Genomic DNA, 13173 nt, shown 5'->3' on the forward strand with positions numbered 1-13173 from the left:
CCTCTTCAGCCTTCATTCAGTCCCTTGTTGATACGAGTTTTATCCCCTTGTGCGATTTCATTGCATGCTTTGGCGTTAACTGCAAATTTTGATCCTTAGGACCAAACAAAATACGTCTGACGTAATCTGATGAATGCAGAGTTGAACCAAAGTGTATGATTTTTATAGTCCTAAGTACTTAGTAGTAAGTTTCTTGGACAGGCATGGTAGGTGAATGCTGCCTGTAATTTCAGCACTTGTGAGGAACAGGTGGGGGAGGGGGGATCAAGAGTTCAAGGCCAGCTTGGGTTATGTAGCAAGTTTGAGGCCAATCTGAATGCATGAGACCCTGTCCCCAAAAAAAGAGAAAAAAGAAAGGGTTTTGGTAATTAACAGTTGCCACAGGCGTCATGCTACGGAAAGTGGACTGCCAGCCGGAAGGCCCAGAGGTTGCTGTGATGTTTTGATGTCATCCTTGTCACTTTTCAAGTGTCATCATTTAACCGTCCTCTCCTTGTCGTGAACTTAGAATTCCTTTGTCCTACTGGACAGGTGTGGTCTTGTTTGGGAATTAGACTTGAGCCTCCCTTGACGGAGCAGCACAGCAGCCCTAAGGACCTCCTGACCACGAGGACCAGCTCTTTTGTTAACTGTACTTTTCGGAAGTCATCCTTCAGCTTTTTAGCCATGTTCTGGTAGGAACCATTTTTCTTCCTTCTCAAGACTCCTAGGGGAGCCCTTGCTTAGCTGCTCTTCCCAAGGTCCTTATGGTTCAGGCCATCACACAGCCAGTCTTTCTGCCTTATACCACCTAGTTCTCCTCCGTGTCCTGTTGTATCCTGTACCCTATGCTTCCCCGTGACAACTTCTCACCAGCTGGCATGACTTTCTTAATTACCATGATTAATTTGACGGCGTGACTGCCTGGTCACACCTATTTCCTCTTCTTGTGAAAGAGTCTCATGCAGCCCAGACCGGCTGGTCAGTTAGACTGAAGATTCATGAAGAAAACAGTTTAGCCCAGATTAGTATCTACTACATGCCTAGCACATGCTGTATAGAAGCATCCCATAATTAAAGTGAGCAAATGAGTTCATTTCAGATCTTCTGCATGTAATAAATAACATCTCCTCAGTTAATAGTCAAATATATAAATGTGTAAGTAGAGCAGCATATCTTATAGATGCTTCTAGAAACTCCTAGCTTGGTGATACAGTAGCAAAGCTACCAAAGAAATCTGTCTTCTTTTATTCTATTATTTGTGGAATGCCTCTGTTATGTGCTGTGTGAAATTGAGCACTGGTGTTTTGTTTTGTTGGTTTTTCAAGACTGGGTTTCTCTGTGTAGCCCTGGCTGTCCTGGAATTCTATCTGTAGACCAGGATGGCCTTGAACTCAGAGGTCCACCTGCCTCTACCTCCCAAGTGTTAGGATTAAAGGTGTGCGCTGCCACCACCTGGCGAGCACTGATCTTTGTAATTTGCTCTCCATAAATTCTTGCTGACTTCTGCATTTTCCAATCACTTTTAAAGTTTCCCTTTCGACAACTTAAAGTACCCCTTTACAAATTCTTTAAAGGCTTTTTAATCAAGGTTAAGAAATAGGCTCTAAATAGGATATAGACTTGCAAAGTCAACACTTTTTTTCTCCTTCTTTAAAACTCATACTGACATGACTTTTTAAATGTTTTTGTTTTCAATTATTAAATAGTTTGTATACATGTAACTGGAATATACTAGGCTGACTCAGTACATGCATACATTAGTAATGGTGACTAGCTCGTATGGAGAGGGTGTCATGTCACGACAGATGCCCTTCTGAATAATTCCCTAGAAAGACTAGTTTGATGAGTTACCTCAACACACTTCTGTTGGATGCTTTATCCCCAGCTACAGATGAACAATGTAGGACACAGAGAACGTAAACAACTTCCTTGGGGTCATACAACAAATTAAATGGTAGAATTACACTATAAATTGAGATAGCCTCAACTCCAGAGCCCAATGTTCGTAACTGAAGTTTCATTATCTTCACTTTCCACTGTCTGACAGTTTATCTCCTCTTGGTCTTTTCATAGTTGCTGTTTCTTAAGCTTTTAGGAAATGTGTGAAAGGTTGTGCAGTCTGTGTTTGATGGTCCAGGATCCACAATCTTTATCTCATTCATCTAAACACAGATTATAAAGTAATTCTTCTGTTAAAAAAATACAAAAACACAAGATATAAATACTCAAAATACCAATTATCCTGCACAAATCCCATCCTCCTTTGTCAATTTCTTCGGTGTGTATTGTAATGGTAAAAGTAAAATGCTGCAGATTCCCAAGTGGCGGCAGTGGGCAGCGGGCACGAGACCACGGCAGGCCAGAAAGGCAGCCACCCAGGCAGGGAGCCAAGCAATGAGGGTCAATGGGTCCTAGGCAGGGAGCCACGTGGTGGGTGAGAGACCAAGATGGATAGGCACACCATGCAGAGTGAGGTTGGATATTTATTTAGTGAGGAAGGAGAGAAGGGGAAAGAGCAGAGAGAGGTAGACAAAGAGGTTGGGGGGGAGAAAGAGGGAGGAGAGGAGCAGCAGCTACCTCTTTGGGAGAGAGAAAGAAAGGAAGGGCTCAGACTGGAAGCAGAAGGAAGATCTACCTGCCTTGGCAGTGGGGATGGGGGGAGTGGGTGGGGCTTGTCTTAAAGGGACAGGAGAGACCATTACATGTATTATAAGTCTAAGTAATTTAAATGTCTTTATAAAGTTTTCCCATACTCCTTTGCCCACTAAGTAACATTTCTGGTCTTACATTTTACCTTTTATTTTTAAAAAGTAAGAAACCTTTTAAACATTAAGAAAGTTATATAACCTACATAAATTACAAGAGAAAGCAAGCTGTAAAGGACATACTGAAAATAAAGAATGCTTACCACTGGTCAGTTCTTTAGCTGTGCATTCTTGTAGGGGCACACGGTGTGATACGCGCCATCCAAAATGGCTCTTAGTAGTGAGCAAAAAGCATATAGTGGTGACTTCTTACTACTGTAACATTTTACTTATCTTGAAATCTAATTTGATACTAATTTTAGAACAAGAATAATACCATGTAAACTTGGCCTGGCTAACTGTCTTGTTCCTTCTTCAGAACCCATGTGATGGAAGGAGGGAACTGGCTCCTGAAACTGTCCTCTGACCTCCCCAGCCACATCCTTACACACCCATGCACAAATGAATAAATTTAGCAAAAAGAATTTTTGTGTGTTTGGTTTTGGTTTTGGTTTTGGAGATAGGGTTTCTTTGTAGCTTTGGAACCACTCCCTCTGTAGACCAGGCTGGCTTAGAACTCTGCCTCCCGAGTGCTGGGATTAAAGGCATGTGTCACCACCCTGCACAAAAAGAATTCTTAAAGATGTAAACAACGTTCGGTCTATTGTATGGCTTATGAGGAGAAATACTGGTGGCGGGGGATTGGAAAACACAGCCTGCCCTAAAGCTTCATTCCATAAAAACAATATTCATTGTGTATATTCAGATCCTGAAACGATTAGTTTCCCTTAAAAATGTGTGATATTCTGTTACAAACCTTATCAGTATATAATCATCTAGAGTTATTGGGCATAGCACTATGATATGTAATTTGTTAAGAGGCTGTGGAAGGTTAACAGTATATAGCTTTTCTTGGGACTGATAGCCATTACAGATGCAATATATGAAAACAAAGGTAGTTAACTCTTGGACGTTTTAAAGTAAAAAAAAAGATCTAAAATTTTAATTCATCTCTTTGCTCTTACAGATTGCTGATTTTGGTTTGTCAAAATGGCGCATGATGTCGCTCTCGCAATCACGAAGTAGCAAATCTGCCCCCGAAGGAGGAACAATCATCTATATGCCACCTGAGAACTATGAGCCTGGGCAGAAGTCGAGGGCCAGCGTGAAGCACGACATATACAGGTACCAGGAATGCTTTAGTTTTATCAGAAACATAAGATTAAGCAGCCAGATTTTCCAACTGCATTTTATAATGAGACTTTCTACTTATAACTTATGATAGAATTAAATCAGAGGCCACAATGGTTGATATTTTTCAAATTAAACATTTTGCCTTAAGTGATTTCAGCATTGTTTAAAGATACGAAGGTGTATATTTTGTCCTGTGAATGTGTAAAAATGCTCGGAGGTTTTTAGTGCCTTGGGAAAGCATGGAGAACAGTAGTCCATAACCTTTGGTCATGGTTACTTATACATTGCTCAGGGTTTTATTTATTTATTTATTATGTATACAGCATTCTGTCTGCATGGATGTCTGCACACCAGAAGAGGGTATCAGATCTCATTACAGATGGTTGTGAGCCACCATGTGGTTGTTGGGAATTGAACTCAGGACCTATTGGAAGAGCAGTCAGTGCTCTTAACCTCTGAGCCATCTCTCCAGCCCCTACATTGCTCAGTTTTAAGAGAAGTAAGCAAACTGTTAAATCTACTAGGGATGTTTTTATTTAAATCATCCCTTATGTTTATATATGGATCCTTTATACAGCAAATTAACATGTTTAATATAATTATGGTTTCATGTTTCATTTGCAGCTAGTTATAACCTCACAGTGCAGTAATAGGCATAATTTATTGTTTTTATTATTGCTTCTTTGACCAGAGAAAAAGAGGATTACAATTTATTATGCACAGAATTAGAATATGGGCACTTTTACCTCATGAGCAATTCATGTCTGTCTCTAACCTGCCAAAGAATAAAATCAGGCTTCCTACATTTATTTTAAATACCTTCTATAGCTCTTTTAAACAACTTTTGCTAACGTTGATAAATTAACAGTAAAAATGAAGCTGCTTTTGGTAGTAAATGGTATGTCTTGACTAGAAAATTACATCATCAACTGATCTACAGCTTCCGTCAAGAAAGGAATTTTTTACACTTCTCCTTCAGTCCGTGGCAGCCAGTTCGTGTCAGTGAGCACCTGGCTCAGTTATCCTTCACTTTCGTATTATTGTATGAAAAAGAATGTTTCTTCTGTTGTTCCCTGATAGCCTTCGTTCATTGACATGAGGTGCTCAGTAAGGAGGAACAGAAGGGATTTGCTTCTGCTACATAAAGACTACATAGTCCAGCTGGCCTGATTCTATAAAGACGGACCGTTTGGTTTGGTTTGGCTTGATTTGGTTATTTTCCTGGATTGAGAAGGGCTGTGGTTTCTGTCATTGTATCTATTTAAATGCTGAACTGCACTGACTGGTTTGCAAGTGTTAAACCAACCTTGCATACCCGAGATGGAACCAGCTTGGTGAAGGTATATGATCTGCTTAATGCAGTTTTTAATTTGATCTGCGGAATTTTATTGAGTTTTTGCATATATGTTCATCGAGGAAACTGGACGATAGTTTTCTTTTTCTGTTGTATCTCTATCCAGTTTTGCCATCAGTTCAGTGCTGGCTTCATGGAATGGGTTTGATAGGTGTCACTTTCCTTTTCATTTATGAAACAGTTGCAAGAACACTGGCATTGCCTCTTTTTTTAACTTTTTTAAACGCCTGGTAGAAAGCCATGCCTGGTGGTGAATGTCTTTAACCCCAGCACTCAAGAGGTAAAAGCAGGTGGATCTCTGTGAGTTCAACCCAGCTTAGTCAACAGAGTGAGTTTCAGGACCGCCAGGGCTCCAGAGAAAGCAAAATGCTTGGCAGTTTGATGTTGAATCCATCTGATCTCGAGATTTTCTTTGTTAGGAGACTTTTCTGTGATGTGTCCTAGTGTGTGTGTTTGTGTGTATTTGTTTGTGTGTATGTATATGTGTGAGTTTTTGTATGTGTATGTCTTGATTTAATTTTGGTGGTAATATATATCTAAGTATTTACCATTTCTCCTGGATTTTCCAGGTTTTTTTAAATGAGTTTTCTAAGCCCTCCCTAATGAGTCTTTGAATTTTATTGGAAACAAAAAAGTAGACTTCCTTTTTCATCTGTGATCTAATTAATTTTGCTCTTCTTCTTTTAGCTATTCAGCTAAAAGTTTGTCTGTCTTATTTATATTTTTAAAGAACCAACTTTTATTGATTCTATGTGTAGCTCTCAGACGGAAAAGATGGCTCAGCTGTTCAAGGGTAGACTCACACTGAAACATTTTATTTTTTGTCTCCATTTCATTAAGTTCTGCGCTGATCTTTATTATTTCTTGCTGTCCAGTGCTTTTGAGTTTGGATTGTTCTTGTTTTGTTTTGTTTATTCATTTGTTTACTTGTTTATTTTGTAGTTTTGTTTTTCGAGACATGGTTTTTCTGGGTAATCCTGGCTCTCTGTCTGTATTCCAGCCTGGCCTCGAGTTTGGAGATCCACCTGCCTCTGCCTCCAGAGTGAACACTATGGCCGCCTGACTAGGTCACGCATTTTATTTACTTCCTGATGTACTTCATTGGGTTATTTGAGATCTTTCTGATTTTTTAAAGCACTCATAGCTACAAATGTTCCTCTTACAAGTACCTTGAAGTTGTGTATTCATTTTCATTTGATACTAAGAATTTCTTCTCTGACTCCCTGAAAGACTCAGCAGTAACTTAAGAGTTCATTCTTTAGTCTCCATGTGTTTGCATAGTTGGATAGTTTCTGTAGATTTTCTCTCCACGTGTTGATGTATAATCATATTGCACTCAGAGCTGAAAGACAGAAGAGGTGATTTTGGTTCCTTTGCCTTTGCTTAGACTTGCTTTGTAGCCTAGAATGTGGTCTGTTGTAGAGATGGTCCTTGAGCTGCTGAGAAGAACATGTATTCTGTTTCGATTGGATGGAAGATTCAGTAAACATCTGTTCAATTCATTGACCTATGATGTACTCCAACTCCCAAAATTCTTTTTCATTTTTAGCTTGACTGCTCTATCTATTGTCTGATTGAAACCACCTACTATTATTGTCTCAAAAATCAAGCCTTTGTGTCCATTCATCCGTGTTATGAAGTTGGGAGTGCCGGATTTTGCTGCGTGTACATTTACAGCTATGACTTCTTCTTGGTGAAGTCAGCCTTTCCTTCCCTCTTCTGACTGATGCTGGGTGGAAGTTGGCTCTATCACCAGAATAACTACTTGGTTTTTGGTAGCTTGTTTTATCTTCACCAATAGGTATGATTCTCGGAGACAGTAGAAAGTAGGCTCTTGTTTCTTAATCCAGGCCACACTGCCTCCAGCAAGGCGAGTTGAGGCCGTTTTCATTTAAGGTAACAATTCGGAGATACTTACTAATGCTGTAGCCTTGTTGGCTGTTTTTCCGGTAGCTTGGATTAGTGTTTGTTCTGTACTTTCTTCCTTATTAGTATCAGGAACTTGAAAACAGACTAATTTCAATGTGCTTACCATTCGCTTTGTGAGTTAGGTTTTATATTAAGCTCCATAAGGGGAAAAAGTGAGGAAATAATTTTCCTTGGTTTAGGTGGGGTTTTCTCTGCAATCCTCATTTTCCTTAGAGTATGTGCTGACACCTGATCAAGTTCAGGTGTCCTTTCTGAGTACGTAACTCACGTGAAGATGCTGCAGAATTTCTATTTTCTCCTCATTTATTTCAAATGTAAACTCTGTTCAGCTTAACTAGGTGGTTTGTAGCTGAAATGTAATAGTTGTCAAAGTCTTTGCACTAGAAAAAGACTGTACGGAAACCAGGAAAAGTCAGAAGAATGGTGCAATACTAGAAAAACTTACTTTATTGCTCTTAGTTTTGTGTGAAAACCAGGGATATCTGATTAGAGGTTACATTTTATCTAGATGTTCAGAGTAACTTAAGTTATCACAAATATTTATCCTGGTATGTAGCACTAAGCCATTTTTGTGGTAACTTCATATTTCTAATTAAAATCAATTCCTTTTTAAAACAAAGGTTGATTCCCTTTCTGACATGCTTGAATATTCCCTTCCCTGACTATATATGGTGATTCCTCATAGAACATTTCATTACCTGTCATCTTCAGAAATGGTTTCATTTTTAAATAATTTTACTCCAGTTTATTGTACAAAGTTCACTTATGATCTATAACTTTTTAATTTAAACAGCTATGCAATTATCATGTGGGAAGTCTTATCAAGAAAGCAGCCTTTTGAAGGTACGTATGCCCTTGATTTCCTTATTCCAGAAGACATCGAGATGTTGGTGCACATTCAGAGCTATCTAAAGCTCGTCAGATTTTAAACATTCCTGCCACTCATTGTGTACACAAACCACACTGTCAAAACCTAACAGCTTTTCAGTTATGCATCCACTGCATGCTACAAAGGATGCTAGATTACGGTCAGTCGTGAAGAGTGTACTTAAGGACGAGAAGAATCTAAACTCTAGTTCTTTTGTGGTCAAGCCACAAAACCTCAAGTCCTTATTTTTGTTCTTTTCAAAGTGAGATTTTAACTATTATTCCTCTATAAATGCCAACAAATGTTGAAAAATAATCTTTGTCTTCCCCAGATAAACTGGAGTTTTTTTTTTTAATTTGTAGTATTCTGCTTGTTATGTAATGAATACTCTCAGCATTTCAGCGGCTCAGCAGATAACATCCATCTCTCGTTCATATTAACTCTCCCGGACTTTCCCTTGTTGGCTGTGCTCGGCTCTGCTGAGCTCTGCCTGGCTCAGCTCTGCTCACGTCCCATGCGAGGAGCACAGGCCTGGCCCTGTCTGGCAGATAGGTCCTCTTGCAGGAAAGGGCATTATGAACTGGTCTGACACTTTAAGATCACCTCATCTTTATCTGACTAGTGTTAGGAACATCCTTCCGGTTAATGAAATGTATTTGTTTTGACAGAGGTCACCAATCCTTTGCAGATCATGTACAGTGTGTCCCAGGGACGTCGGCCTGACACGAGAGAGGAGAGCCTGCCGTTTGATATTCCTCATCGTGGTCTCATGGTCTCTCTGATACAGAGTGGATGGGCACAGAACCCAGATGAAAGGCCGTCTTTCTTGAGTGAGTGGACAGTTGTAATCTGGACCTTAAGTTATAGAAATTGTTAGTATACTGTAACTATTCCTTGAAAAACTATGCCGATCTGAAACTGTTCCATAAGTTACTTTGCCCTTGTTATTCGTTGTATTTATACATAGGTAATTGAGAATTTCTAATAGAAAGTGAAATTGTTTGGTAGGGGTAGCATTCTGTTCACTTAGAGAACACCTGCTCGTGCTGCCTCCTCACTGGATGAGCACAGGGAGCAGAGAGGAAGAAAACGACGCGTCGGGAGTAGCATTCTCCTGGAGAAAGTGCTGAGAAAACGAGTGGATACGTAGGACACAGGTCGTGGAGTCAGTCCTGTAAGGAAGCACAGCAGCGATAGCACAGAGAAAGTGGGGGGAGGGGCTGCCTGACACCTGGAGTCGCTCCAGCCAAGCAAGCATCCAGAGTCAAGATTCTGAGACTAGAAGAGGAAAGTGTTTTGTGTTTTCAAGGAATAAAGAGACAGCCCACGTCGCTAGAGCATAGCGAACCAAGATATGGTAAAGATGCCCTAGAGAGCAAAGGAGAGGCGCTCGCCACGCTCAGAGCTGGATTCCATGCACGGTGACAAGCCATTCTCACAGTCTCTTCTGGAGACAGTGTGATCTAATTTAAGTTCAGGTCAAAATCACTCGTGACGGCTGTATGGGGAAGTGACTAGGGGAGGCCAGAGAAGAACAAAAAAGCAGTTAGGAAACTCCCTCAGTAATTGTCTAGTTAAGGTGATAATTCTGGCCAGAGAAAAATTACTCAGAACTAAGATACATTTCGGAGGAAGAACGATCAGGCCTCTGAATGTAAACAGGAGAAAATCTTAAGACCTCAATTAGGCAAAGTTCTTAGATTCGAATCCAAAGAATCTAAAAATTTTTCACTAAATAAATAAATGTGGAGATTGAACTTTAAAATAATTAGAACGTTATACTCTAAGTCCCAGGCCGAGGAGCTGGCGCAGGGGAGAAACTGTGTTCCATACAAGCCTGAGGACTCTCAACACCCATATTATCTGTCCCATGTGCCGTGCTGGTGTGCAGCCTGCCTGTAATCCCAGCACTTGGGAGGTGGGAATGGGGTCCCCAGAACAAGCTGACTCCAAAAATGGAGAGCTCTGAGTTCAAGGGAGACCGACCCGGCCTCTGTATATAAGGTGTAGAGCAACCAAGACAGCCAGTGTGAACTGCTGGACTTCGCTGTCACACATATATGCAAACAGTGTGTTTACATCCCACACACAGTTGTAGAAGTAAATAAACTACTGAAATATGAAAGGACAAGATGCAGATGGTGGGAATATATTTGCATATCATATATCTATTAAAAGAACTTGTATGTGGAAATAAAAAGAATTCTGACTAATTCAGTAACAAGACAAATAATAAATTTTAAGTATTGGAGATTAGAGTTTCATCAGAGAAAATATACAATTGATGAAAAAGCATATAAAAGGGCTTTTTACATCACTAGGAAATACAAACAGTGAGATACCAATTGAAGCCCCATTAAAACAGCTACAGTAAGAAAGACAAATGACATATTGGTGTGATCGAAAGCAATGAAACCCTCAGGTATTGCTGATTGTGTATGCCTAATCATATAGGCATGCTTCATGTAACCAGCAAATAGAAGGAATTATAATTACTGTTACTACTTTAACAACCATATAAACATTTTTATCCAAGGAAGAATCTAGGATTTATGATATAAAATCAAGCATCGCTAGCTCACAAGTAATCTAGACTAGATCACCCTAGATAGGGAATTTAGCCTGACAGCAAAGAATAAAATGTCCATATTAGACCTCTGAGGCATTTCTCAGAAATTATGTAAAGGAACAAGAAAATAGCAAAGGAAGGAAACACACAGTGTGGTTTCATATGTCTAGGGAGGAGCCAGGAGGAAAGGAGAGCGTGGCCAGTCACGGCTATCTGTAAGTCGTGTGAGCAGGTCCCCAGCTGAGTGCAGCAGTAAGAGGCTAGAGCAGGAAACTCTGATGAACTCAGGAGTTTGAGGCCAACTCCGGTAATAAATACCCAAGTCCCTGATCTCAAAAAAAGAAGGAAAGATTTTTCGGACACTCATAATTGGTAACCCGTACAAATGTAACTTCTTCTTTTGAAAGATTTTTTTTTTAGTTTTGTGTTCTAACTAAAAAAGATTTTTAGTTTTCTATGTATCTGTGTGCGTGTATGTACAGCCGAGTACAGGTGCCTGCTGAGTCCAGAGGCCTTGCATCTCTCTGGAACTGGGGTGTCAGGCAGTTGTAAGCTGTCGGATGTGTGTTCTAGGAGCCAAACTTGGGTGCAGGAACAGTGTGTGCTCTTCACCCCTGAGCATCTCTTCAGCCCCACATGCAGTTTCATAGAGATGCGAGAACAGAAACTGGTGCTGATGTGTGCAAAGTAGATGTACTAGACATGCAGACCAGGAGGACGCTTCAGACTTTACATGTGTTCTCTTCCTCCCTCCCTCTCGTGTGTGTGTGTGTGTGTGTGTGTGTGTGTGTGTGTGTGTGTGTATGATGTGTGCAAAGTAGATGTACTAGACATGCAGACCAGGAGGACGCTTCAGACTTTACATGTGGGCGACTTTTGAGACTTGTTTCTTCCCTTCCTCCCTGGTGCTGGGATCAGCTAAGGCAGTCAGGCTTTTACCCGCTGGCCTCTGCTGGCCCAGCCTTAAGAATTCTTCACACGTTGTGTCTTGTCAGACTCAAGTCCATTAGCAGATATGCGGCTTGACTGTCCTCCCCTACTCCTAGTCTGTGCCTTTGCATTTTTTTTTCTTAAGAATAACTATTCTCTAGAGTACAATTTTCAAAATTGTTTTTGAAAGTCCAGTTGTCAGATTTTTATGAATCTTATTTTTGATGTCATATCTAAGAAATTTCCCTAACTCAAGGTTTTGAATATTTTCTCCTGTTTCTATTCAAGTGAACGGTCGATTTTTGACTCAATTTTTATGTATGGTGTACGGGAAGAGTATAAATGACCTGTTTTTCTGTGGTTATCTAAATGTCTGAGTATAGTTTATTTTGAAAGACTGTCCTTGCCTTGTGGAATTTAAGGCCCTCTTTTGAAAGTCAGATTACCAGAATTTTAAGGAATCGTTTCTAGGCTACCGACTCTGCTCTGTTGATCATCAGGTCTGTTTATGCCAGCGATAAGAACTCCTACAATTGGATGTCATCACGTTAGTGAAGGATTGACATGGAGCCTTAGAAGATAAATGCTAACATTTCAGCTTATTTATTAGAAGCAACGTGAACTTAAAATTGTTGAGTTTTGTTTTGTTGTTTTTTCTTATTTAGAATGCTTAATAGAACTTGAACCGGTTCTGAGAACATTTGAAGACATAACTTTTCTTGAAGCTGTTATTCAGTTAAAAAAAACAAAGGTAAATCTCCTTTTGACATTTCGTAACTTAGAATTGTAAACAGCTGTGTGTCACTCATGTTTTAATTTAGTTCCCAGACACAGGCTAGAGTTAGGAGGCGGGAAAATTGCCAGGGGCCATGATTACTACCTTTTCTTTGTCACCAGTGGGTAATCGCACTTCATTCTAATGGGCCACCTTCAGACGTAACAATTTCAGAACTCTCGGCACATCAAATGTGAGCTTAGAATGTGTACTGAAGGCCCTGTGTACAACAGACGGCCTGCGTCACTCACCGCAGGTGAATGTGATATGTGTTGGTCTGTATTTACTTCTGCTAAGTGTTAGTACCTGCAGAAGATGAGTTCTTGCTCTTCCTTGAGTTTTTCTGAGATTTATTGTCAAGTAAAGCAGTAGCATTTATGCTCCAGTTGAGCCCCCAAATTGTACTTCTGTTGTTTGCTTTTTACTTTGTTTTCTCACTCAAATACTTCACGTTACAGAGACTGAACTGTCAGTGACGTTCATGGGCATGACCAAGGGCAGCTGTGTGGTCCGTGTACTTTCGTGGATCAGCTCCGCTGAGGATTTACACAGCAACCGTAGCTCCTTAGAGCACAGCGAGCGTAGGCTCGCACTCGCTAGGTCTCAATGAGTTGCACTTTAGATGTGATGGAAAACTGCCAGCTAGCCAAACTCTTGGACGATGAACAAGCACAATCTGCAGTTCCTTGTTGACTGAGTTTGCTTTCCGCTCCTGGTTTGCTGGGCCTCCTAGCCTAACTTGTCATGCAAAGATTAGTATGTAAAAGAAACAGTCACTCATCATCAAAATTAAGATTTATCATACAATATTAGATTCCAAGTTTTAGG

General features: G+C 40.2%; 1 protein-coding gene across 2 annotated transcripts in view; it reads left to right on the plus strand.

The window, feature by feature from the left end:
* The window catches only part of Ripk2 (receptor interacting serine/threonine kinase 2), a 30113-nt gene that overhangs the window by 9295 nt on the left and 7645 nt on the right, over positions 1 to 13173 (plus strand). For both annotated transcript variants that reach the window (XM_050165442.1, XM_050165434.1), the window contains exons 4-7: positions 3754 to 3911; positions 7997 to 8046; positions 8740 to 8901; positions 12236 to 12321. In XM_050165442.1, the coding sequence (XP_050021399.1) occupies positions 3754 to 3911; positions 7997 to 8046; positions 8740 to 8901; positions 12236 to 12321 (456 nt within the window). The remainder of the gene's footprint in view (positions 1 to 3753; positions 3912 to 7996; positions 8047 to 8739; positions 8902 to 12235; positions 12322 to 13173) is intronic.

This window comes from Alexandromys fortis, unplaced genomic scaffold (genome assembly GCF_014885135.2).
Source record: "Alexandromys fortis isolate MF-2015 unplaced genomic scaffold, M_Fortis_MF-2015_v1.1 scaffold_18, whole genome shotgun sequence".
NCBI classification, from domain to species: Eukaryota; Metazoa; Chordata; class Mammalia; order Rodentia; family Cricetidae; genus Alexandromys; species Alexandromys fortis.